Here is a 20541-nt window from a genome sequence, read left to right as displayed (position 1 = left end):
TCTTCATTTTCTTTTTTCCACTGTTAATCTGTAGGTTGCTCCAGATTCAGATTCTCCCAGCTGCCTCATCTGCATGCTCATTTCAGTTTAGCAGAGGGACAGCTGGGAGATGGTACTTTTTGTTTACTTTTTGTTTTTCATTAATCAGCCTGTCACTTACACCATACCTATTCAGCTTCTTTTCTCAATATCCATGCTGCCTCTTTAAAAACAATGGTGGCCAGAGGTAAGAGAGGATGTAATTTTGCAGATTAGAACAGCTGGCTGTTTTTCAAGACAGAGGGGCGCTGTGCAATCTGACTCTGCAAACCATGTTCTTGGACAAAGCCAGAATTATGCCACTCATCACAATATTAGAGATGAAGCAGTCACTCAGATGCAGAAGAGATGATGCAGGCCAGTGGGGCCTTTGGTCTAGATGATCAGGGGATGAGAACTGTTGGGTGCACTGTAGAACATGCCTGGTTCCACAGTGCAGAGGCAGCTTTGTTACCCCACCTCCTCCTCCAAAAAAAATGACCGTACAGCAAACACATTTGGAAGCATCACCTAGTCAGCCTCAGTCTTCCAAAAGTGGACTAGTTTATACTGAATGGTATTCAGCAGCAGCTGCTATATCCACAGACTATTTTGAGGTGGAGAAACTTCATGCATATCAGACTGGAGAGTGCCTACTTTGCTTACCGAAACGAAGATCCCAACTACAAGGGCATCTTTCTACAAACCTGAAGATCTCTCACCAGTCCTAAAACTTTAACTGAGGGCACAGCTAGTTTACAAGAAGGAGATAGTAAAAGAACTAAAGTACAATGGATGAAGCTTGCTTAAGTTTACAGGGTTTATTAGAGACAACAGGGCATGAAAGAGCTGTATGTTTAAGATGGGCCTCAGGACAAGAGGGAGCAGAATTATGCTAGGCACCGCTCAACAGCAGGGTTGTGAGTGTAGCGATATGTCCGAAGCAAATCCTAGAGATATGGTCAGCAGCTGATAGAGTGGCTACTAAGTGTTAGCTCTTGTAGCCATTCCTGGTATACAGATCCCCACGTTATATGACTTGAATGACACTGAAGTGTTTTTCAAATAGGACCTTCACTTTACAGAAACCAGGAGTTTTGCTATCTGAAGGTTCTAAAAATTGCTTTAATGTGTACAAACATACCTATTTGTTGCATTACATTTATTATCCTTGGGAGAACAGAAGTAATCTCTAGTAACAAAACAATGCAAAAAACATTAAGAACAGCATTACTTTAAAATGCTTACCGAAGATCAAGACCCTGATTTTGCCAGATGTTTTCCATAATTCTAATTATCTGAAGTGTCAGCATGTCCTGACGTAAGTCTAGAATAGTCAAATACAAAAAGAGATTGCAAGTTTCATAACATCAGAACAATAACACTTTGTAACATCATATTTTATTTCCTCCCCACAAGGTACTTCTAAAGAAAACGAGGCTTGCCTAATTTAGTGTAGGTTTTGTTCTCTCAACAAATAAGAAAGAAAAACAGCTTTTAAATAGTTGAGAATGAATATAAATTTGTAGTAGTGTTTTTGAGGTTGTTTAAAAATATATACTAAAAACATGACAGTGGAATTGTCATGTCAACCAGCTATATTATTATACAACTCCAGTATCTTGAAGATATTTTCATATATGGAAAAAAGTATTAAAAAATATCATGTCCCAGCTCCATAAACTGATCTTACAAAAAAATTAGGCAAGTGAAAATTTACATACTTTTCATATGAAAAATAGCATATGGAAAACAGATTTTAAAAAGGTAAAAAAAGCCAACAAAACCCACAAAAACCATCTTGGAACATACACAATTTCTACATGCCTTTGAGACAAATATTTATTTGTTCATGCTTAATTTCTCTGGAAAATAAAATCACTTTGCTCAGATGATTTTTTAAAATTTCTTCAATAAATGTATTTCATATGCTCAGAAAAAATACTAGACAGTAAGATAGGAAAATAAGTGTTGAAAGAAACATGCAGCATTTGGAATACACTTCTTTTTCCTTACCATCTCCATTTTTAAAGATTATCTCGTTGTTCTGAAATAACAATTCAGACATAATATCTGGGTTTTCCCAGTTCAACCACAGGGGCCTTTTTGCAGATGACATTATCCTGCACTCCTCAAGCCTACCAAAAGAGATAAGATTTGTATGAAATAAGCATAATTTCATTCTCATACCATGTTTCTGTAATAGGACTATATTCTCCCTGTTTCCTTCCAACTCTTTGAACTAGTATCAAATTATGGATGCACGAGTAACCCGCAATCGAGAGCTTTTATTTTCAACCTGAAATTTAAAATGGTAAGTGCAACGCTACTCATTTGCTAAACCCAGTAGAAGACCTGGCTTAAATTTTCCTTTGGCACTGTGGGTTCTTTACAAATGGAAAAAGGACTACAGTTCGTGTCACCTTACAGAAAAACAGTATTGCTCTCTAGTCTGTTAAGGCATTACACTGAAACTGCTTCACTCTTTACAAATTAATCTGCTACAAATTTTATTCAGTTAACTTTGAATGTACTGACAGTATTTACTTAAATATCTGAACAAATTTCAAAAAGATGACCATACCGAAGATTTCCCAGTTGATGAGCAGGATTAAGAGGAGAGATAAAGCCTTGTAAAGCATCCATAAAATCTGGTCGCCTCATTTGTTCAACAAGAAACTTCATTTGCACCTGATAAATAATCACATTCAGGTTTTGAGAACACTGGTTACATGCAAGTGAAGGTAAGTATTAGATTTCAGCTTTGGTTAAAGCACGGTTTTGTGCAGTGCCAACATAAGCAACTCCACTTAGCCACATATTACTCAAATTGAAACCATTAACTTTAGTTCTATTGCCTTAAGTAGACAACGGCAGTGCACACAGAAAATGTTACAGCTTCTAAGATATCATACTAAGATAACATACTATCTACTGAAGAGAACAGTATTAGTACTGCTCTAGTTAACCAAATAAAACAGTTTTGGTAATTCCTACTACTCAAGAGCAACAGTTTTGGTATGTGGACAGCTTATAATACCTTCTGGGTCTCATCTTTTTTTTCCTGCTTGAGAATATCTGTGAGGTTAATCAACTTCTCCATAGCCTCCACCTGCCTGCTCAGATGCTTTAGGTACATTCCACACGCTCGACAATAGGACTCCAGAAGTAAACCAAACCTCTGACTTACAGTTTTATTGTGCATTTCAGACCTACACAGAGAGGAAGAACAGTTATAGCTTAAAGACAAGACCACTTACAGGTGCCAGAATGAAGCTATACCTGTAACCTCTTTCTGAAGGTTGCTTATGGGTCCTTCTTCTCACGTAAGTAACTCATGTTGACTTCCTGCAACTCACCTTATTTTAACTGGACTAACCAGGCTTCAGGCTTCTAACACTTCAGGCTTCCAACTCATTCAGTACAGTTCGCAGGCTTTTTTCCTTCTACTGCCCATCCCATTCCTTCTTGCTTCATCCTGTCCTTCTCTACTACTGTGCTTCTCAGAGACTCCATACTTGGCCTCAAGCTTTCAGTTCAAGCTCAAGGTTTCTTGCTGAGAGCAAGGCTCAATTCTCTCATTTTATCCTTTTCTCATTCAGCTAATCCCAGTCTGTGGTCCGTTTAGCTTCCTTGTTCTTACCTACTTCAAGTCTTTCTACAGTCCTAAAGTTCATCCCCTCATGCACGTTAATCAGGTAGCTTCTTCTATTACCCTTGACAAGTACCAACAAAAGTAGAAAACTGAAAACACAACATAGATTCTTTGCTTCCATTTCTGTGCCTGACCACACCTCAGCTTAGAGCAGCATTTTTAGATGAGACTAGATACAATCCAGTAAGGTGGAGGCTGATTTATGCTCAGCCTTGTCAACACCAGGAACTTTAAAAAGCCAAGTTATACTTGGTAAGGAAGGAACCATGACATATTATACCTATCAAGCTCTATTAAGTCTTTAATAAGCATGTATGAACTGTAATTTTTCAAATGCTTATCACCTGGACAAATTGGGTGGCTTTCTGTAGGCCTCAGCTGTTTGCAAAGCATTAAGGTGATAGAGCCTTCTACAGAGAAGTCTGCAGAGATGGGCATTTTTTTAAACATGTATTTTCCAATATTTTTTTGGCTTAATTTCAGAAACAGCTGAAATTTTGGCAATAATTTTCTAAAAAAGACTGGCGGGAGACCTGGCATAAAAAATAAAGTCCAAACAGCAGTAATTTGTCAAAGATATAAATAGCTAACAACACAGGAAGCTTCTAGGTATCTTAGTTGGACTCCCTGCTTTTAGCATAATCACCATTACAGAAAAATCCAAGGTACAAGGTTAATTATCTCTTATTATTATTATTTTTTGCAACTGCAAGGGGTGCCTTGTACTACCAAACTATGCATTCAAACTCTTAAAAGAAAGTTTGTTTTATATTGCTTAAGGGGTAATATTTTCAGAAAAAGGGATATTTAATATTTCAAGCTTTTATAGCAATTTATCATTTACAGCTTATAGGAATCCCACCACCACTTAAAAGACATTAAGCTTACTTTAAATGCCAAAAGAAGAAGTGTCCTATCCTTTGATTGGTCAGTGCCTTCTTGAGTAAAAATCTCACAAGTTGATTATCTAAATACTGTTCATATTTCAGAACCTAGTCAAGGATAAAAAGAAATAATAATAAAAAAAACAGCCACAGATGTTATTGTTTCTATGAACAATATACAAATTAAGACAATTAAATAAAATACAACTTATGTTTTAAACAGAATTTTCTAATCCAGAATGACCAACTTTGGTATTTTAATATTTACATGTGTTAGGATTTGAACAATATCTGCTAACAGAGTGCATAGGTTGCTTGTGTTTCAGAAACTTAGCATCTGATGCTTCCTTTACTGATACCAAGTATTTTAGCCTCAACTTGCTCAAAGTTTTAAAAAGATGCTTCTGCTCATATTCTGCTATACGTTAGGACAGCTGGAATAGCTGCTGTTCCAGTTAGTAGAGCAGTTCCGCATCTCTGCAGAATTTTAGCATTTCTGGTATCTACAACAAAAACCACAGAACTACAAAACTGAACTGAACTCGGTTGCATCGTTCAGAGCTCCTCCTGCTATATTATCTGTAGTGCAAGTACGTTTTGCAGATACTTTTCATGACCTCTTTTTCATTACATCTTGGCTTTTACTTTATTTTCTAAACCTCTGTTGTTATCAGATATATCTAAGACATCAAATTTACTGAAGTATGTTAAGATTACCTGTACTAGCTGGATTAAGTATTGTGAAAGTTTGTCATCTGTCAAGTACTTCTCTAGACACCGAACCGCAAAGGCTCGCACCATTGGATCTGGATAATTACAGTCCAAAAGCTCCATTGCTTGCTCTGGCTTGATTGGAGGCCAGTCTTTTACCAAACAGTACATCTGTAGACAAGAAAGTTCAGGCACGTGTCATACGCTTACATTGATTAGGAATAAGCTGTAATACAGACCCATTAAAAGGTATCACCAGACACAGAAACTGCTTCTGAGTAGAAGCAGCTTTCTTCCCAGTCCCCTCTAAAACAACTTGGTATTAGCTGCAAGTTGACTTTGTTATTTTATCCACTATAAAAAGAATAAAAACAAAACCTCACATTTAATTGTAATTGACTAATCAGCAATACAATAAGGATTCAAGTAATACCACCAAGAGAAAAATGTGAGACTCAGACTGAGCTTAAGAACAAGAACTAAAGATCTTCTCTGGATCAGACACAAAAGATTTCATACAAAAACAGACTGATAAGCCAGTTACAGTGGCAACTTGAATCATCTAAATTATCAGTCAACATATCATACACACATAATTTATCCTTAAGTTCCAAAAGTTTTCTTTAAAATAATGTATTTTAAAGCTTCTTCAAACTTAAAACTTCTTTAGTGCTGTGTGTTACCTGGGCTACTTCATCTCTGGAATTCCATTTAACAGATAAAAGCAATTTGGGTAGAATTTCTGGGGTATTTACACAATAGTGTCTGTAAAAGAAAAGGAAAGTTTAGATGTACAAACTGTCATTTTGCTTTGATAGCTACCTACTACATCCGTTCAGTCTTGCATCTTTTTCTTCCTTTGTCTGCAGAGTCCCATTAAAATCATAAGGTGGTACATGGATACATGTAGGAAAGTAAGACTACAGCAACGGGGAAAACGTAAATTACTTCAACAACTTGTCTCCATGGGCTTGTGAACTAACTCATACAATACTGCATGCTTCAAGTGCCTTTTCTAAAGCACTAACCCCAACAGTAGAGAACAAACAAAAGGAAGCAGAACTCAAGACAATCATGACAAATTTGGAGTGAAGTTTCACTGTGATGGTAAGGTTTATTTTTATTTTTTATTTTTTATTTTTTTTAAATACCTGTGGCTCCAAAGAAAGTCCTTCTCTTGCTCAGTGATTTCAGACAGAGGATCTCGGGTACATATAGCTCGCAGTTGCTCCTTGTCGCTTTCTCTTAATTCATTATCTCTAGCTATTCTGTTACTCTGTAGAGAGAAAGAGGTACATTAGCCTCCACACATTGCATTCTGTTGTCATACAACCTACATGAAGTAATATATTTTAACATCATAGCAACATTTATAGCCTATGTCATGCAATGTTATCTTGCTATTTCCTCTGTACATGTGAGGACTTGCAATATTAAAAAAAGAAAAAGAGAGATGAAAGACTATTTTATAGGGATTTGATTTCTACTACCACTTTTAGTCACTACTGGGACAAGAAGAGATATATTTCAACTGAATCAGCTGTGTGGAGAAATAGCAGCAGTTGACATCTAATGAATAACAACACCTAGCATAGCACAAAGTGAAACAGGTTACTTCTGTCTCCAGTTTTGACATTGCTGAGATTTGCTGAAAGGGGTGAAAAAGGGTCAGAACTGGTAAAGCGAAGTATGAGGGGGAAAAGGTAGGTGAGTGAAAGGTAGAAAACTGCAGGAAAGCTTAAACACAGATGAAGACTGGAAAACATTACCCAGAATTAGCTTAAGATATTCCCCCAAAAGCACAGCCAAGGGAACTGGTACACCCTGCAATTAAATTTATCTTAGACTTCATTTATTAGAAGCAGCTTAAACCTATGGCAGAGATTAAAACTAAATCTACTTGATTTTTCATAGCCTGTGTGCCAAGTTCAGTTTTTCTCCTATAACTTCCATCTCTGAGTTCATGTGTTTGTTTTACAAAGCAACATATTAAATGATGCAATTTCTAGTGTTTCAACTACAGAACCAATAGACACTGCAAAAAAACAGGAATCTTAAAGAATCTGTATTATTCCTTTTAATACAACTGTAATAAACAAGTTTGATGCTTAAGATGAAGCTGTGTAAAAGATTTTACTTGGGTTGGACAATGTTTTCAAAATGAACTCACATTTTGACATCTTTATGATACAGAAGAAAATGAATGGTTCAAAATGCTTAAACTGTAAAACTTCAGGGACTGGGAAATCATACTGGGAGAATTACCATAGCACTTGTTCTTCTACTCTTTCCCTAGACAATTTTTACTTAGTACATTAAACAAGATACTAGGCAAAAAATGAACCGAGCTTTGCCTAGCAGTTTTGTTGATGGAAAATTTCAACTGGTTCAAGTAATACTTTGGAACAGAAATATCCATACATCTTTGATAGAAGGAGTTTTTCCAGTATGTCTAGAGTTCAAAAAAAAATTTTTTTTGGAGAAAGGAACAACCCAAGATTTCCAGGTAGGGGATCAAGGCACCCTTTAGAAGGTGAATTGGTGTTATTTCTAAGAATGCACATAAATGTAAAAACAGTTGACAGATGACACCACATGATATATATTTAAGACTGAAAGTATTCTACTTTAACTGCAAGAACTATGCATTCACACAATGGGTTCACTACTATTATGTGGGACAAGAATATTCTGGCCTTCAAGCTTACATCTCCCAAAATTAAGTTATGAATCTACCCATTGGAAGGATTTTCAATATCTCGCCCTGATAGTAGTGTGATATCTTAGTGCACCAACAGGTTTTTGATTACTGTTCTGAAGCACACAGACTGGACTTAAGTGGGGGAAAATTCTTCAGGACTACTCATTATGCAGGCATAGGAAAAATTCTAGAATATGTTCCTAAATGTTATGGTAATGGACACAATGCAAAAAATAATGCCAAAGTCAGTATGGCAGGAAGTTAATAGATAAATGACTTATAATCACTCTACTCCTGATATAAGATTAAATAGTTAATATTGAACAAGTGATAAATTGTACATATTTATCTTCATTCTGAAAGAGTCATCCTAAATAGTAAGTGAAAGTCAAAAAAGTATAAAAATTACCTGCATAGAGGATCATAAAGATCATAGTTTATGTGAAGCCCACTAGGAAAATGCATTTATTCTGTTGTGTTCAACATGAAAAAACTGAAATTCTATGAATTGTGGGACAGTAAATTAGATCTAATATTTCAAAATTCTTCTTTCATATTTGAAATATTTATGGATCTATAAACAATCTCTTATAAGTATGTATTAATTGATTTTTTAATGCAGTGTAATGTATTTCAAGGTGAAATGGAAAATATAGTTATGGTGTTTGTATCATAATGAAAATATTTAAGTAGAAATCATACTTCAGTGACTGCCTCAATGATTTTGACTATTTTGGACAAGCGTTTTTTCCTCTTTCAAATATGGCAGTTGTTACACAGTAATCTAGTATTTGATTTTGGATGTGTAACACATTGTCTTCTATCTCCCTAAATATAGTTAATGTAACAAACAGCCATAAATTCACACAGTACTTGAATATAGAAAGTTTGGCTCCAGACCTGAAGATACCACACATTAAAAGAAGATAATAAAGGGAACAAATACAATAGTAAGAGATCACCAGTGATACGAAGACTTACTAAGCATTTAATGAAAAATGACTTAAGAGAGGATGAGTTGTAAGAGGATGTTTGGCAGACAACATGGAGGGCTGAAAGAAAAACAGTATGAATAAGGAGAAAGAGAACAAAGCAGTGATATCCAGTTTCTCTGTTTCCCTGCCAACTTAGTAATTGATGCAAATACGCTTTCTCCACATTTAACCACCATGACCTCCTTCTACAGTATGGTGAAGATTACCACAAAAAAGGAACGGCAATACTTTGAGACTTTATTTTTTTATTTTTTTTTTTTAATTCAAAGTGTAAGTTGATCATTACTTTGCCACTGAAGTCAGAGCTTATTCTCCTCACCATTTTCTATTTTTGACTACAGATAGAACAAAACAACAAGTGTATATAAGTCTAGGTAGTGAGGGAGCTACTTTACCCCCCAAAAACCAAAACCACCCCCAAAAAACAAAAAAACCCCCCAACCCCCCACAACTTTAGTTCTCAGCCTGAGACAGTCAGGATAAGTTTACCAATACTCAGACAGACCCCCTAATCATTTATCTGCATATCTGTTCCACTCCTATTTGAAAACTTCATCTGCATTTGTGATTACAGGTCTTCAAAAAAGCAGTACAAACTGCGCACTGCACCATTTTTTACTATATATTCTGATGTGTACCTCTCCTCTGCTTCCTCAAACTTAACTCAGTAATAGTTTTCTTACTTTGCTTTTGTTCTCCATTCCAAACCACAGATAATAATGTTGCACTCTTCTTTTACTGTTTTTTTTTTCCTCCACACCTACAGTACCAGCAAACTATAGTATCTCTCTTTTTATACTACCTTAGAAGTCTATCCTGTATTTACATAACTAAATTGTCAGACACTCTGATACAAGACCAACAGAAGCTCTGGGTTCGCTACAAGTTGCTCAGTACCTCAAGAACAAAGGCATATCTGGTCAAAAACTGATATTACACTCATAAACACAAGAAAATCTCTTACAAACTTGCAATTACAGTGCTACTTAAGAGCACATATTTATAATTAGTCAACTCAAAAATTAAGGTGTGTTCAGTTCTTCTTTGAGGCCGATATTCAAAAGATTGCTTTTCAATGCCTTCAACTCTCTGCTGTCCAGTTCCAATGAACAAAGATCTAGCTTTGAGTTTTCAAATGGTTTACGTTCTCATCTGAGTTACAGCAGTGTGCCAAGAAACCAGCTGCCCTTAAAAACTTGTTACGAGCCTTGCAGCACTCCTCAGCCACAATATCTACCATAAGCAGATACCTGACTGTGATGGACTTCCCTTAGAGTATCGAGAAAAAAATAGAAAAAAAAAAATCTGTCTTTAGTTCTTTACAGTACTTATGGACCTAACTAGTCAGTAAAAAGTAGACCAGCAAGTAAAAAGTTACAAGCACATTTAGGTTACACAAGAAAGCCTACCTACAAACATCAAACTGCAACTACAAAAACCAGTATCATTGAAGGAGAATCACAACTTTTGCGAAGTTCAAGCAAATACATCTGAATTAATTTAATTATGCCAAAAAGTCCCTAACAGTTTGCATGGTAAGACAGTTCTCTTTAATGTGCTTTGGTTGACCAGTGAAACATTAATACATTTTATTGGTACTATAAAGGAAAGAGAACATAGTACTCACTTTGCTAAACAGCAGACAAAAATTTGATTTCTTCTATTACAATAAATCAGGATACATGAAAAAGTTTTCTTTATTACTAACAGACTTTAAAAAATGAAAATACTTTCAAATTTTAGTAGTTAATCTTGGAAAGTGAGTTTGCCTTACCAGCCCCGCATAGCTGTAGTTAAACCCTAGTTCACGTGATATAGTCCAATTGGCGTGTTCTTCAATCACTGTCATATCTGGAAACTTTACAGGATTGCTAAACCAATCAAATTCCAGCTCTAAACATGGAGTTTCCTATGTAAAGGAAATTTACATTACTTTTTCTGTGGAATGATACAATTCAGAATATAGCGTATTTTGAATAGGAACTCCTAAGGAAGAAGCTTGCATGCAAGTATTTACCTTATTTGGATTTGATCCAGTAACACCAATAGGATTCAACAAATCCTCCAGCCCATGAGGTACTGCCCAAAGATTCAAAGCCATTTTCCCAGATACAAGAGTGTCTGTGTAATCAAACATGTTTATATTTCCCCAAGCCAATGGACAGTGTTCCTTAAAGAGATTAAACGATCATATCTCAGTTTCACCCATTAATTATAGCACAGTAGTACAATTTCAAATAAGAAGCAGATTAAACATTTTTAAAAACGTAAATATATATTCATGGTAGTTCAAAGTTCTATCTGGTAGAGAGATAAATCAGACTCTTGATTTGGTAAATTAAACAGCTGCTGTTTTCCCTACATTTAAACTCTAGCTAATAAAAAACAAGCCAGTCTAACCATAAAATTAAAGTGACAGGTGTGTTCTGAATGAACTCTTGCTACTTTTTCAAGCAGTCTTGGGATGGGGAGGGAAGAAGCAGCAATTGGATTCAGGAAAACAGCACAGTAAATAATCTTGCTATTATTAATACCACATCAGTTGATCAATTTAAGTTGGCAAAGAGAGCAAATAATTAGAGAAGTAGGGTTATATCAGAAGTTCTGTTGGGTTCCTTTTGGTAACACTTGTTTAGGTCCACTTTTCTGTGATACTTCACATATCAAATATACCTTAACATATTGGAATTTACTGTTCTAAGGCATCTGAAGCTGTGAAACTCAATCTCTGATATTAAACTCCTTCTGGTGAGCCAGGAGAACTAATACTTTTATGCAAGAGTGAGTTATTAGATACCCAGATTAGCAGAAAACAGTATTGTGGAAGTTGTACCATATTTTTCTCTTCAACTCTTCTTCTCATTCACTATTACCCCATCACCTAACCTCTGTGCCACCATATGTTATGCCAGTCATTTTGCAGAATGATATCAAAACACTTACAAATATCTGCTAGCATTTTCACCATGCCCAAGTAACTCAAGATTTGTAAATTTATTGCTGCAAAACCTGGTTATAGACAAAAACTAGATAGTATGTATTACACACAAACCCAGAATTTAAACATGCTGGTGGCTAAAATTAAGCTTTATATTTAGATACTTAAAATAACTGTTTGGGAACTTGCCTCAAATGTTGGAGCAGCACAAATTCTGCTTACTTTAAAAGCAACTCTAAATCTGAGTATAAATATTGTTGTTTTTAAATCAATAGGTAAGTAACTTTTGGTTTTAGGAACTTAAATTCACACTTCAAGAGACTTAACTTTGATCATTTTGTCCAGCGATATAGTACAGACATGATTTAGTGTTGAACAGGTAAGGTTTTTTCAGTGCTTTTTAATTTCTGACCACAAAAAAATGGTAGTCAGAACAGTATAAAAGAAAAAAAAAAATCACTACTTTAATCAGATCTAAATCCAACATGTCACTAAGACCCATTTCTAGGACAGCGTTTACCAACTATCTTCCCAAACTTGACTTAAGTAGTTTTGCTTGTTACTGTGATAAAGCTATGAAGTATTTTACCTCTTTAGCACCCTTCCGGCCTTTAACAGAACAGATTGAAAGGCAGAGTCGAGCAGCACGTGGAAGATCAGGAATGTACATGTCATACGATAGCCATTCATTCCACCTGTAACATTTAAAAAGCAGAAAAAAACAGGTTAAAAGAGAGCATTGAAGATACTAGGAAGCAATCAACAGTTACACTAAAAAGCATGTTACATTTCTACCTGAACTCTATCTAAAGAGGATGCCTTCGTACTGAAGAAGGGTCCTCCGATATGCCTTTGACCACATTTGTTGTCTTGGGGAATGAAAACTTCCCTGATTAGCCTTCTAGCACCAATACTGTTTGAACAGTCATGCTAAGTTCAGTTCTTAGTAACAAAAACTTAGTAACAAGTATATTCGCTTAATTCACTTTCACTCCTGCAAGCCCTCTAGCTGCAACTGTCAATGTAGGTATAACCTAAAGACAATGGATTTGCTTATGTTTTACTAATGTTAAGTTTAGCTTGTGAAATATTTTTCACTTCAGGGAAAAAAAGCAAATGGGGAAAAAAACATGGCGTAGCTTTCAGAACCCAACTAAGTTAGAAATACTAGAAAGTAAAAAGATATTTCCTAGCTGGAAACTTAATACAGAAATCAAAAGCAATATTGCTAATGTCCTGCAACACCATTTTTACACTTACTGAACAATGTACAGACTTTCAACTTGTTTTTGCTAAATATTTTAAGTGTTTGATATACGTAGAACTTGATTGGAGAAAAGTCTTTTGTAACTGAGGTTTAGAGAGCTAAACAAACAGACAAAAAAAAAATCTTCCAAACCTTTTTTCTAAATTTGAGGAGAATCATTGAATGTATGGATTGTCATCTTCAAGTTTTGTTGCCTACAATACATCTTGCCAGTTCTGTGACATAAAAAAGACTGAAACTAACTTACAGTCAAACTTGAAACATTGGGGACTGGTTAAGTATCAACACTAAAACATTATGAGATTCCTCAACAATAATGATACAAAATGATATTTCTACAGCTTCATAAAGAAAGAAAAAACAAAACTGGTGGCAACAACAGGACACTTTCCAAATAAATGCTTAACTCTATGTTGCTGTTAAACTGCAGAGAAGTAACTGGAACAGGAAGCAATTAACAATTAAGATGAAAGGAACTGCTTCAGCAATGCGGTATGTGATATCTATTAACTAAAGCAAAATCACAGTGAAGGCTGAAACATGGTAAATGTTACCTCTAAGTGACTGAATTGTAATAGTGTTATATTACACAGTGTCATTTATTTGTGAAAGTAAGGGCTTCTTCAAATCCTCTGTTTGCAGAATGGTAGGTTTGATTTCCCATGAGATTCTAGCATAGTAGAAAAATGGTAGTCCATAAAGAACATAGGCATTTTCATTTTGGTAACTCCTCAAGCATTCTGGAGCCTTGTGCATAGCCACTGTTTCCTCATTTGTCATTACTTTATAATCTCTCCATTATCATTAATTCAAGTAGCTTGAACCATAATAAAGCGAAACAAATGGATTCAGTCTGCTCTCAGTTATGCCTGTTAGAACTCTAGAATTGCACTGCTGAAATAACTCAGATGTTGTTCCATTTACCACAGTAATAAGAGAACACTGACTGATTCTGCGGGAATATACATTTTATTGTTTTTTAAATCTTAAAAGTAGACTTAATCTCTCAATTGGCAGAACTGTGCTTCTGAAGAGGAACTTCCAAAGTTGGAAGAGGCAGTAGCTCCCAAGGACAGCATTAATTTTCCATGGTGTCTGTAACTACTACAACCAATGCTAAAAGCAGCATTTTACAAGCAAATAACTGCCTTAAGCCCTTCTCTAAGAATAAAGAAATTGGCAGATAACAAACTTAAATTCACTTTTCTTATGTGTTCATTTCATATAATACAGACCCGTGCGATTATATCCATGTTTTCAAGCCATACCCTTCACCACCTTTCCAAGAAGACTTTCCCTCTAATACAGTTATGTTTAACTCCTAGCTTAGCTATCTATGGGGCAACTAGGAGGGAAAGGTATTTTTCAGTAATGACATATATTGTTAGGCCCACTAATTAGTAACACCTAATCACATTCACTGAAAATGTAGGTATCTACAGGCAAAAAAAAGCATTTGAAACTTTCAAAGACACTAAGTCTGACAGAAAATGCAAGCCAAGAATTATTTCTGAACAAATATTTTGCATCTAATCCTAGCAGATGCTGAAATTTCACAGCTTCCCGTTAGTCAGGTAAGTGCAGAAAGTCAACACCTTTTAGATACTTGTTCTAAATATGTTTCATATGCTCATATAAAACTTCTTTCTACACTTTAAAGGCACTTTTAAGTTCACATGATTTATTTTTCCAGATAAAATTCATGGTAGGTCAAATTTACTGATGGTAAGTCACATTTACTGAATACAGTCAGCCCAGTGCTGGCAGTGACATCCATGTTAATGAATAGTTCCCATCTCTCCACACTCCATAGCTTTGCTTTAGGATATGCTGTGCAAACTCATTGGAACAAATTTGAAGATTACACTACATTAAATTGCTTCATGCTGAAGGCGGAATATGAACCTGCAATTGGAACACTTGCTATTGAGCCACAGTCAAAAGAAGAACTCAGTCTCCCACAGCTATGCTGATTTCACAGTATTAACTAGTAATTATATTGGGGGTTCAGAGGCAACTATGAATACATGTGTGAAACAGATCTGTTCAGTAAAGAGATCAATCTATTACATATAATATTACAAGACGAAATACTTGTGTTTGAATTTAATGAATTCTATTTATAAATGTGGCGACATGTAAAAATGTTCTTAACAAAACTTAAGGCAAGGAATTCCCAGCAAGGAGCTCTACCTTAATAATGCTAACCATAGCCTATACTTCTTCAGTACTATCGTTTAGGATGCCCTAGAAGTCAGGTTTTCTCTAGTCATTCTTTGTTTACCTGGGATTAGAACAAGGTACTCTCTGAGTATTCACATTGTCACACAAAGGCTCCCCTCCATGGTAGATACCTGTTCGAACATAGATCTGAAAATAACATGCTGGTATTAGTACTATCTTACAAACGTTGCTGCAAACAAAGTTTTCATTTCAATCAACATATACTAATGACTAAAACATATTAGCCTTACATTTCTATCAAGTAAAAACCCCCAAAGCAACAACAAAAAAACCCAGCCCTCTTCCCCCAAACCCAAATCCATTCATTCTCTGCAAGGTGTGAAGCATAGAATATAAGCCTACCCTTCTAGAAAAGATATTTTGGTCTTTTTCTTCATTAGGATTGCAAAACTAGTTCTTAAAAATACAATAAACAACTTAAAATGAACTTCTAAACAAACTGGAATTTATTCTCAATTCTTCCTGTGTCAAACTGTAAGGAAAGAAATGACCAAATAGACACATTCTGAGAAAGTTACAGTCAGGGTTGCAGTTTGACTTCGATGGGGTTAGACCCGATTTGCCTTTTCCCCTTGATCCCCCCCCCAACCCTCCCTTTTCAAAAGCAAGCACACTATCCAGCACCCCTTGAACAAAAGCGTTCCTAGTTATTGTAATACATTTTTAAACAAAATCCTTATACAGAATATGCAAGATAACAGGGACTTTGTTTTTTCTATTACGTACTCAGTTGAAGTGAACTACACAAACTGAGTTTTGCTCCATCAGACAGCAAGTATTTGGCTGAATACCAAGACTCACACATTTTTAAGTAGTACATGGAAGTTTTCAGATACTAAAACATGGCTATATTTTTCAGAATTGAGTGCTTAAATTTAAATAACTAAATGGCCTAATTTTCTAACATGTTAAATAACACATCTTTTTATACATACATATGGAACAGAAAACTCGGGAGGGGACCCATGAGCGGCTGAAAACGATGTATGATGCCATACAGTATTTGCCTCACCTTGTCAATGTCTCGGATGTTCACATTTACATAGGTTGCACAGAGGATTCTTATTCTGAGAGCACTATTTATAGACCAGAGGGATTTGGCTGTAGCTTCTCCATTCATATAGGGTGTAGCTGTAGAAATGCGCCTGGAATAAGATGGCATTGTAAAGGTATCCAGTGGCAGCTGGGTATATAGGCTCTCTTTAGCCATCAGCATCAAATTAGGCATGCGACCAAGCATTATACAGCTTCTTATATACTGCAAGAAAACAAAGACTAAATTTAGTCTGTTTTAATTGTACGCTCTTGGTAAACCATGCCAAAAAGTGTTCAGGAAAATATGTAAAAGCATATTCAAAGAGCTTATTAAAGCTGTCCCTTTGTGAACACCCTTTACAACATTTTCAGTTATAACATCCAACAGTTTAAATATTTTGCTGGATAGGATCATACAGTAGCACTTTATACAGATGTTGAGATATGAATAACGTCTACAGCAATGGAAAACTGAACTGGAGACAGAACTGAGTTGACTCTGTTATCTGTTTATCTGCACCATGAATTAGCTGTGCCACAGAAAGGAATCAATGCAGAATGGCAAGCCAGGTTTCTGGTAGGGCTTCTTCGCTCAGGTACAGCGCAGCTCAAACAAAACAGACTGCTTCCTGATTAGAGCTGTTTCTGGGAGCAGTTTAGCTATTTTTGCATAGTATGCTGCTGAACTAGTCTACCGTGCAGATCTAGCACAGGTGTCTGATACTCCTAGTGACATGTAGAGAGCATAAGGCAAGGGACAGTGATACTCATTTTTGGTTCAGTTGCACTTATTGGCTTCAGCTCAGCACTGATCTTGACGGACTCAAGCTAGCTCCTTAAGCCTGTATGGTGCCCATTCAGGACTGAGTCCTGAGAGCTTTTAGTTGGCAACAGTACTACAAAATACAATGTGTTAAGACTAGTCCAGCTCTGCATTGTAATTAGTAAGCTCTTCTGCAACATGGTACAGTACAGGTATACTGGATACTTCTGAAGAAACCATGCTAGATCAGATAGGTCTAGTGCCTGATCCCAAGATGACTGTGCAAAGCTAGTCATGTATGTCTGCACTTGTTCCCCAGCTCCCACAGTTTCTTTCCCCATTATTCAGGGTACCCCATCCCCCTCCTCTTTCTCACTGCTTTGGAGAGTAGATTGTCAACCATTTTAGATCAAGGAGTGGAAGCTGTTTATTACAACAATACATTCCTCAAAGAGGAAGCAACAGCCATCTGCCAGGAAACCTACAGGGTAACATTGTCGCCTACTGCCGCGGAGCTGCTCAGATGCTCTTCTGTCAGCAGTTCTGTGTCAAAGTCACAGCACTAACAAAACCAAGCACTGAAGGAAAGACAGCCACTAGAAAGATTTAACAACGATTTAAGCAGTGCTGGAAGTTTACTACTGCTGAAATAAGGTCAAAAAGTTTACTGAGGTAAGCACCAGGAAAACAAAGAGTTTGTCATTTTTTTCCCACCCCTAAAGGGGGAAGAGAGAAGGTTTATAGTAACAATGATTGCTTCATAATTTAACATCTGATCAAAGCTCCTTTTGCATTACAGCAGCCCCATTCAAGCATCATAACTCATCTATTGCTGTTAGAAGTCTAGGATGTCTCTGAAAGCATCTGCCACTGTTTTAGGTCTAATGTTAGAGATAAACTTCTACTTCATTCCAAGGAGAAAAATTACACTGGGCTAGTTTACATTACCTTTTTTTTTTTTAAAGTACATACAGCAACAAATATGCACAGGGATTAGCCAACTAGTTTAAAGGCAAATACACTTAGTTTCTACCTTTTAGATCAGTTTAATGAAACAGCAAGCCAATGAAAATTAATCATTTTCCTCTCTCACAAATTTCAATTATTTTAGTGTGCTTCAAAGGAAATCCATTATTTTACTCACCTTATACTGGCTCAGCGGGTATTTTTCTAGCAAGTACTCATCACAGCCGCACACTTTTAAAATATACTTGCCCTGGTACTCCAAGACGCAGAGTTTCAGTTGTTCAGATGACAGCAACATACTTCGTGTTTTCTTCCTAATTGCTTCAGCGATAACTTGCTCAGGCACACAGTCATGATTGATTTTTAAGGTGTATTTCTGCTTATCATTGTTTGGTGAGACTATTACCCATATTACCACTATAATTTGCCCTAGAATAAATACGAAAATGTTTTAAGTATAACATTTTCGGCACACAGTTTCAAAAAGACAGAAAATTGCTTTTGCAATACTACTGAAAGAAGTAGCCCAAAAGTAGCTCGAATAGCCCAAACTGGCAGAGTGGAATAACAACTTCTGGAAGGAACTATGTACATTCTACTTATTTTTGATTCAAGTGTAAATTCGACCTCTTACCCCTTCCAGCAGAGAAAGTATTTTTTATGCAAAGAAAAATGAAAGGCTAACAAGCTGCTTCTGCCCATAAAAAAAACTTGATTTACCAAATTACATTTCAATATTTAAAGACATTACTAGAATACCAAAAAGATGTAATTATAAATTTTGCTGTTTTTCTTTTGAACCTATAAACTTTTAAACTATCTTAAGTAAGAATAACTCAAGGTGCAAGATGTTGATACAGTATACTAAATACACTACATAAAACAGTGATTTACTTAAGTCACCAGCTGTACTCTTTGATATCAACCACTGAAAAAGCATTATGTTTCTACAGCAAATATTTATGTTACCTTTATCTAGTTTATTGTATATGTGTTTGGGTAGTTCAGGCGAAGACTCTACATTTGGAGGACAGACATATAATGCTCTACTATGCGGTGCATTGGCATCTCGAAGATCCACTGCTTCTTTACAAACATTGAGAATATTTCTTCTGAAATCTTGTACTTCTGGATCCTTAACCATGTCAAATTCACAGACAGGCATGCCAATAGCAAAACCTACAATATTGAAGAAGCAACAGGAAATAATTGTAACTGATAATTAAATTAAAGCTAAAGATTTTTTCCATCAATAACAGAAATGCTTTAAGCAAAACACAAACATACAAATGAAACCTAAAATATTTTTGTATTCATCATTGGCTTCCACTTGTATATTTATATTGCTTTATTTTGTTCAAAGAACAGAGTTCTGAAGCTACGTGCACTCAGCATTCCCAAAAAGGGTTAGAAAATGGCTGTACATTCACTAAAAATCCCGGGAGCCTTATATCACTATTGTCACCGCTAACATCCCTCCTGGAAGGAAAGGACCAGTTAAAGCTCCCTTTGAAGCCGGTACATAAAGTGTCTTAAGTGGGCCAGAGAAGCTGTGGTGTCCAAGTCTCTCCAAAAGAGGCCAAATTATTGATAGTTATTAGAACCATGATCATCCTTGCTTACAACTGTATGTCAGTTCTTCATTTTTTTTGACAAACAACATTATTTAAAAGCGTGACAAGAACCCAAGAGATATTAATTCAGCTTTTTGTGCATGAATATTGCCTGCCAAATGGAATTTTAATTGTCCTGATACATGGTTAGCTACCCTTATTCTCTTTAAGTTCTTGAACAGGTTAAGTTTTACAAAACAGAAAAAGTTTACCTATGACACATTCATAACAATTAAATGATTTAACAATTAGAAGCACCCAGAACAAGTATTTCTAGTTGACAAGTCTTTACCACGGCAACATACATCTGCTAGCAACTAAGAGGGAAGGGGTGCATTTGTAGTATCTGAATTTAGACACTTAACATAGATACTGACACATACAACACTAGTCTCCCTATGTTTTCTCTATAGATAATGGAGAGCGATAAGCTTCTCCAGAGACAATTCAAAACATTACAACCTGTCTCCCTTCCCTCGCACCTCAAGGGTTTTTTTCCCCAAAGCTCTTTTCGTAGCAAAGTGGAAAACATCACCTCATTTCCGATATCTTACTTTCTGAGCAAGATAAAGCAGTAGTAAAACCTGTGCTACTGCAACTGTGATTTAAGACTTGTAATTAAATCCTCTTGTACTTTCCCTTAGCTATCACAATTCTGTAAAGTTCAAGAAAAATTAAGATTGAGTTCCCAAACAATAAAACAGGTACAATGAGCTTTTGCTCTGTAATACTATGAAATCCTGATAATAGG

General features: G+C 35.9%; 2 protein-coding genes across 10 annotated transcripts in view; one reads left to right on the top strand and one right to left on the bottom strand.

Moving 5' to 3' along the window:
- ZMAT3 (zinc finger matrin-type 3) overlaps positions 1–20541 on the top strand; it is a 68667-nt gene that overhangs the window by 17088 nt on the left and 31038 nt on the right. For 5 of the 7 annotated variants that reach the window (XR_010885002.1, XR_001292131.2, XR_010885001.1 and 2 more), the window contains 2 exons: positions 3229–3344; positions 6138–6375. The gene's annotated coding sequence lies outside the window, so the exon portion shown is untranslated. Of the gene's footprint in view, positions 1–3228; positions 3345–6137; positions 6376–13510; positions 13662–14186; positions 14357–14982; positions 15035–20541 lie in introns of those variants that run through there. The other 2 variants (XR_010885004.1, XR_010885003.1) reach the window with 2 other exon arrangements.
- The window catches only part of PIK3CA (phosphatidylinositol-4,5-bisphosphate 3-kinase catalytic subunit alpha), a 44662-nt gene that overhangs the window by 6535 nt on the left and 17586 nt on the right, over positions 1–20541 (bottom strand). For 2 of the 3 annotated variants that reach the window (XM_067301626.1, XM_067301628.1), the window contains 15 exons: positions 19147–19356; positions 18356–18606; positions 16426–16671; positions 15454–15539; positions 12492–12597; positions 10982–11134; positions 10739–10873; positions 6420–6544; positions 5952–6033; positions 5275–5439; positions 4562–4665; positions 3059–3230; positions 2603–2709; positions 2035–2156; positions 1267–1345 (listed from right to left, as the gene is read on the bottom strand). In XM_067301626.1, coding sequence (XP_067157727.1) covers positions 1267–1345; positions 2035–2156; positions 2603–2709; positions 3059–3230; positions 4562–4665; positions 5275–5439; positions 5952–6033; positions 6420–6544; positions 10739–10873; positions 10982–11134; positions 12492–12597; positions 15454–15539; positions 16426–16671; positions 18356–18606; positions 19147–19356 — 2143 coding nt within the window. The remainder of the gene's footprint in view (positions 1–1266; positions 1346–2034; positions 2157–2602; positions 2710–3058; positions 3231–4561; positions 4666–5274; positions 5440–5951; positions 6034–6419; positions 6545–10738; positions 10874–10981; positions 11135–12491; positions 12598–15453; positions 15540–16425; positions 16672–18355; positions 18607–19146; positions 19357–20541) is intronic. The other variant, XM_067301627.1, reaches the window with a different exon arrangement.

Source organism: Apteryx mantelli, chromosome 9 (assembly GCF_036417845.1).
Source record: "Apteryx mantelli isolate bAptMan1 chromosome 9, bAptMan1.hap1, whole genome shotgun sequence".
NCBI classification, from domain to species: domain Eukaryota; kingdom Metazoa; phylum Chordata; class Aves; order Apterygiformes; family Apterygidae; genus Apteryx; species Apteryx mantelli.
This window is presented reverse-complemented; position numbering and strand designations above follow the sequence as displayed.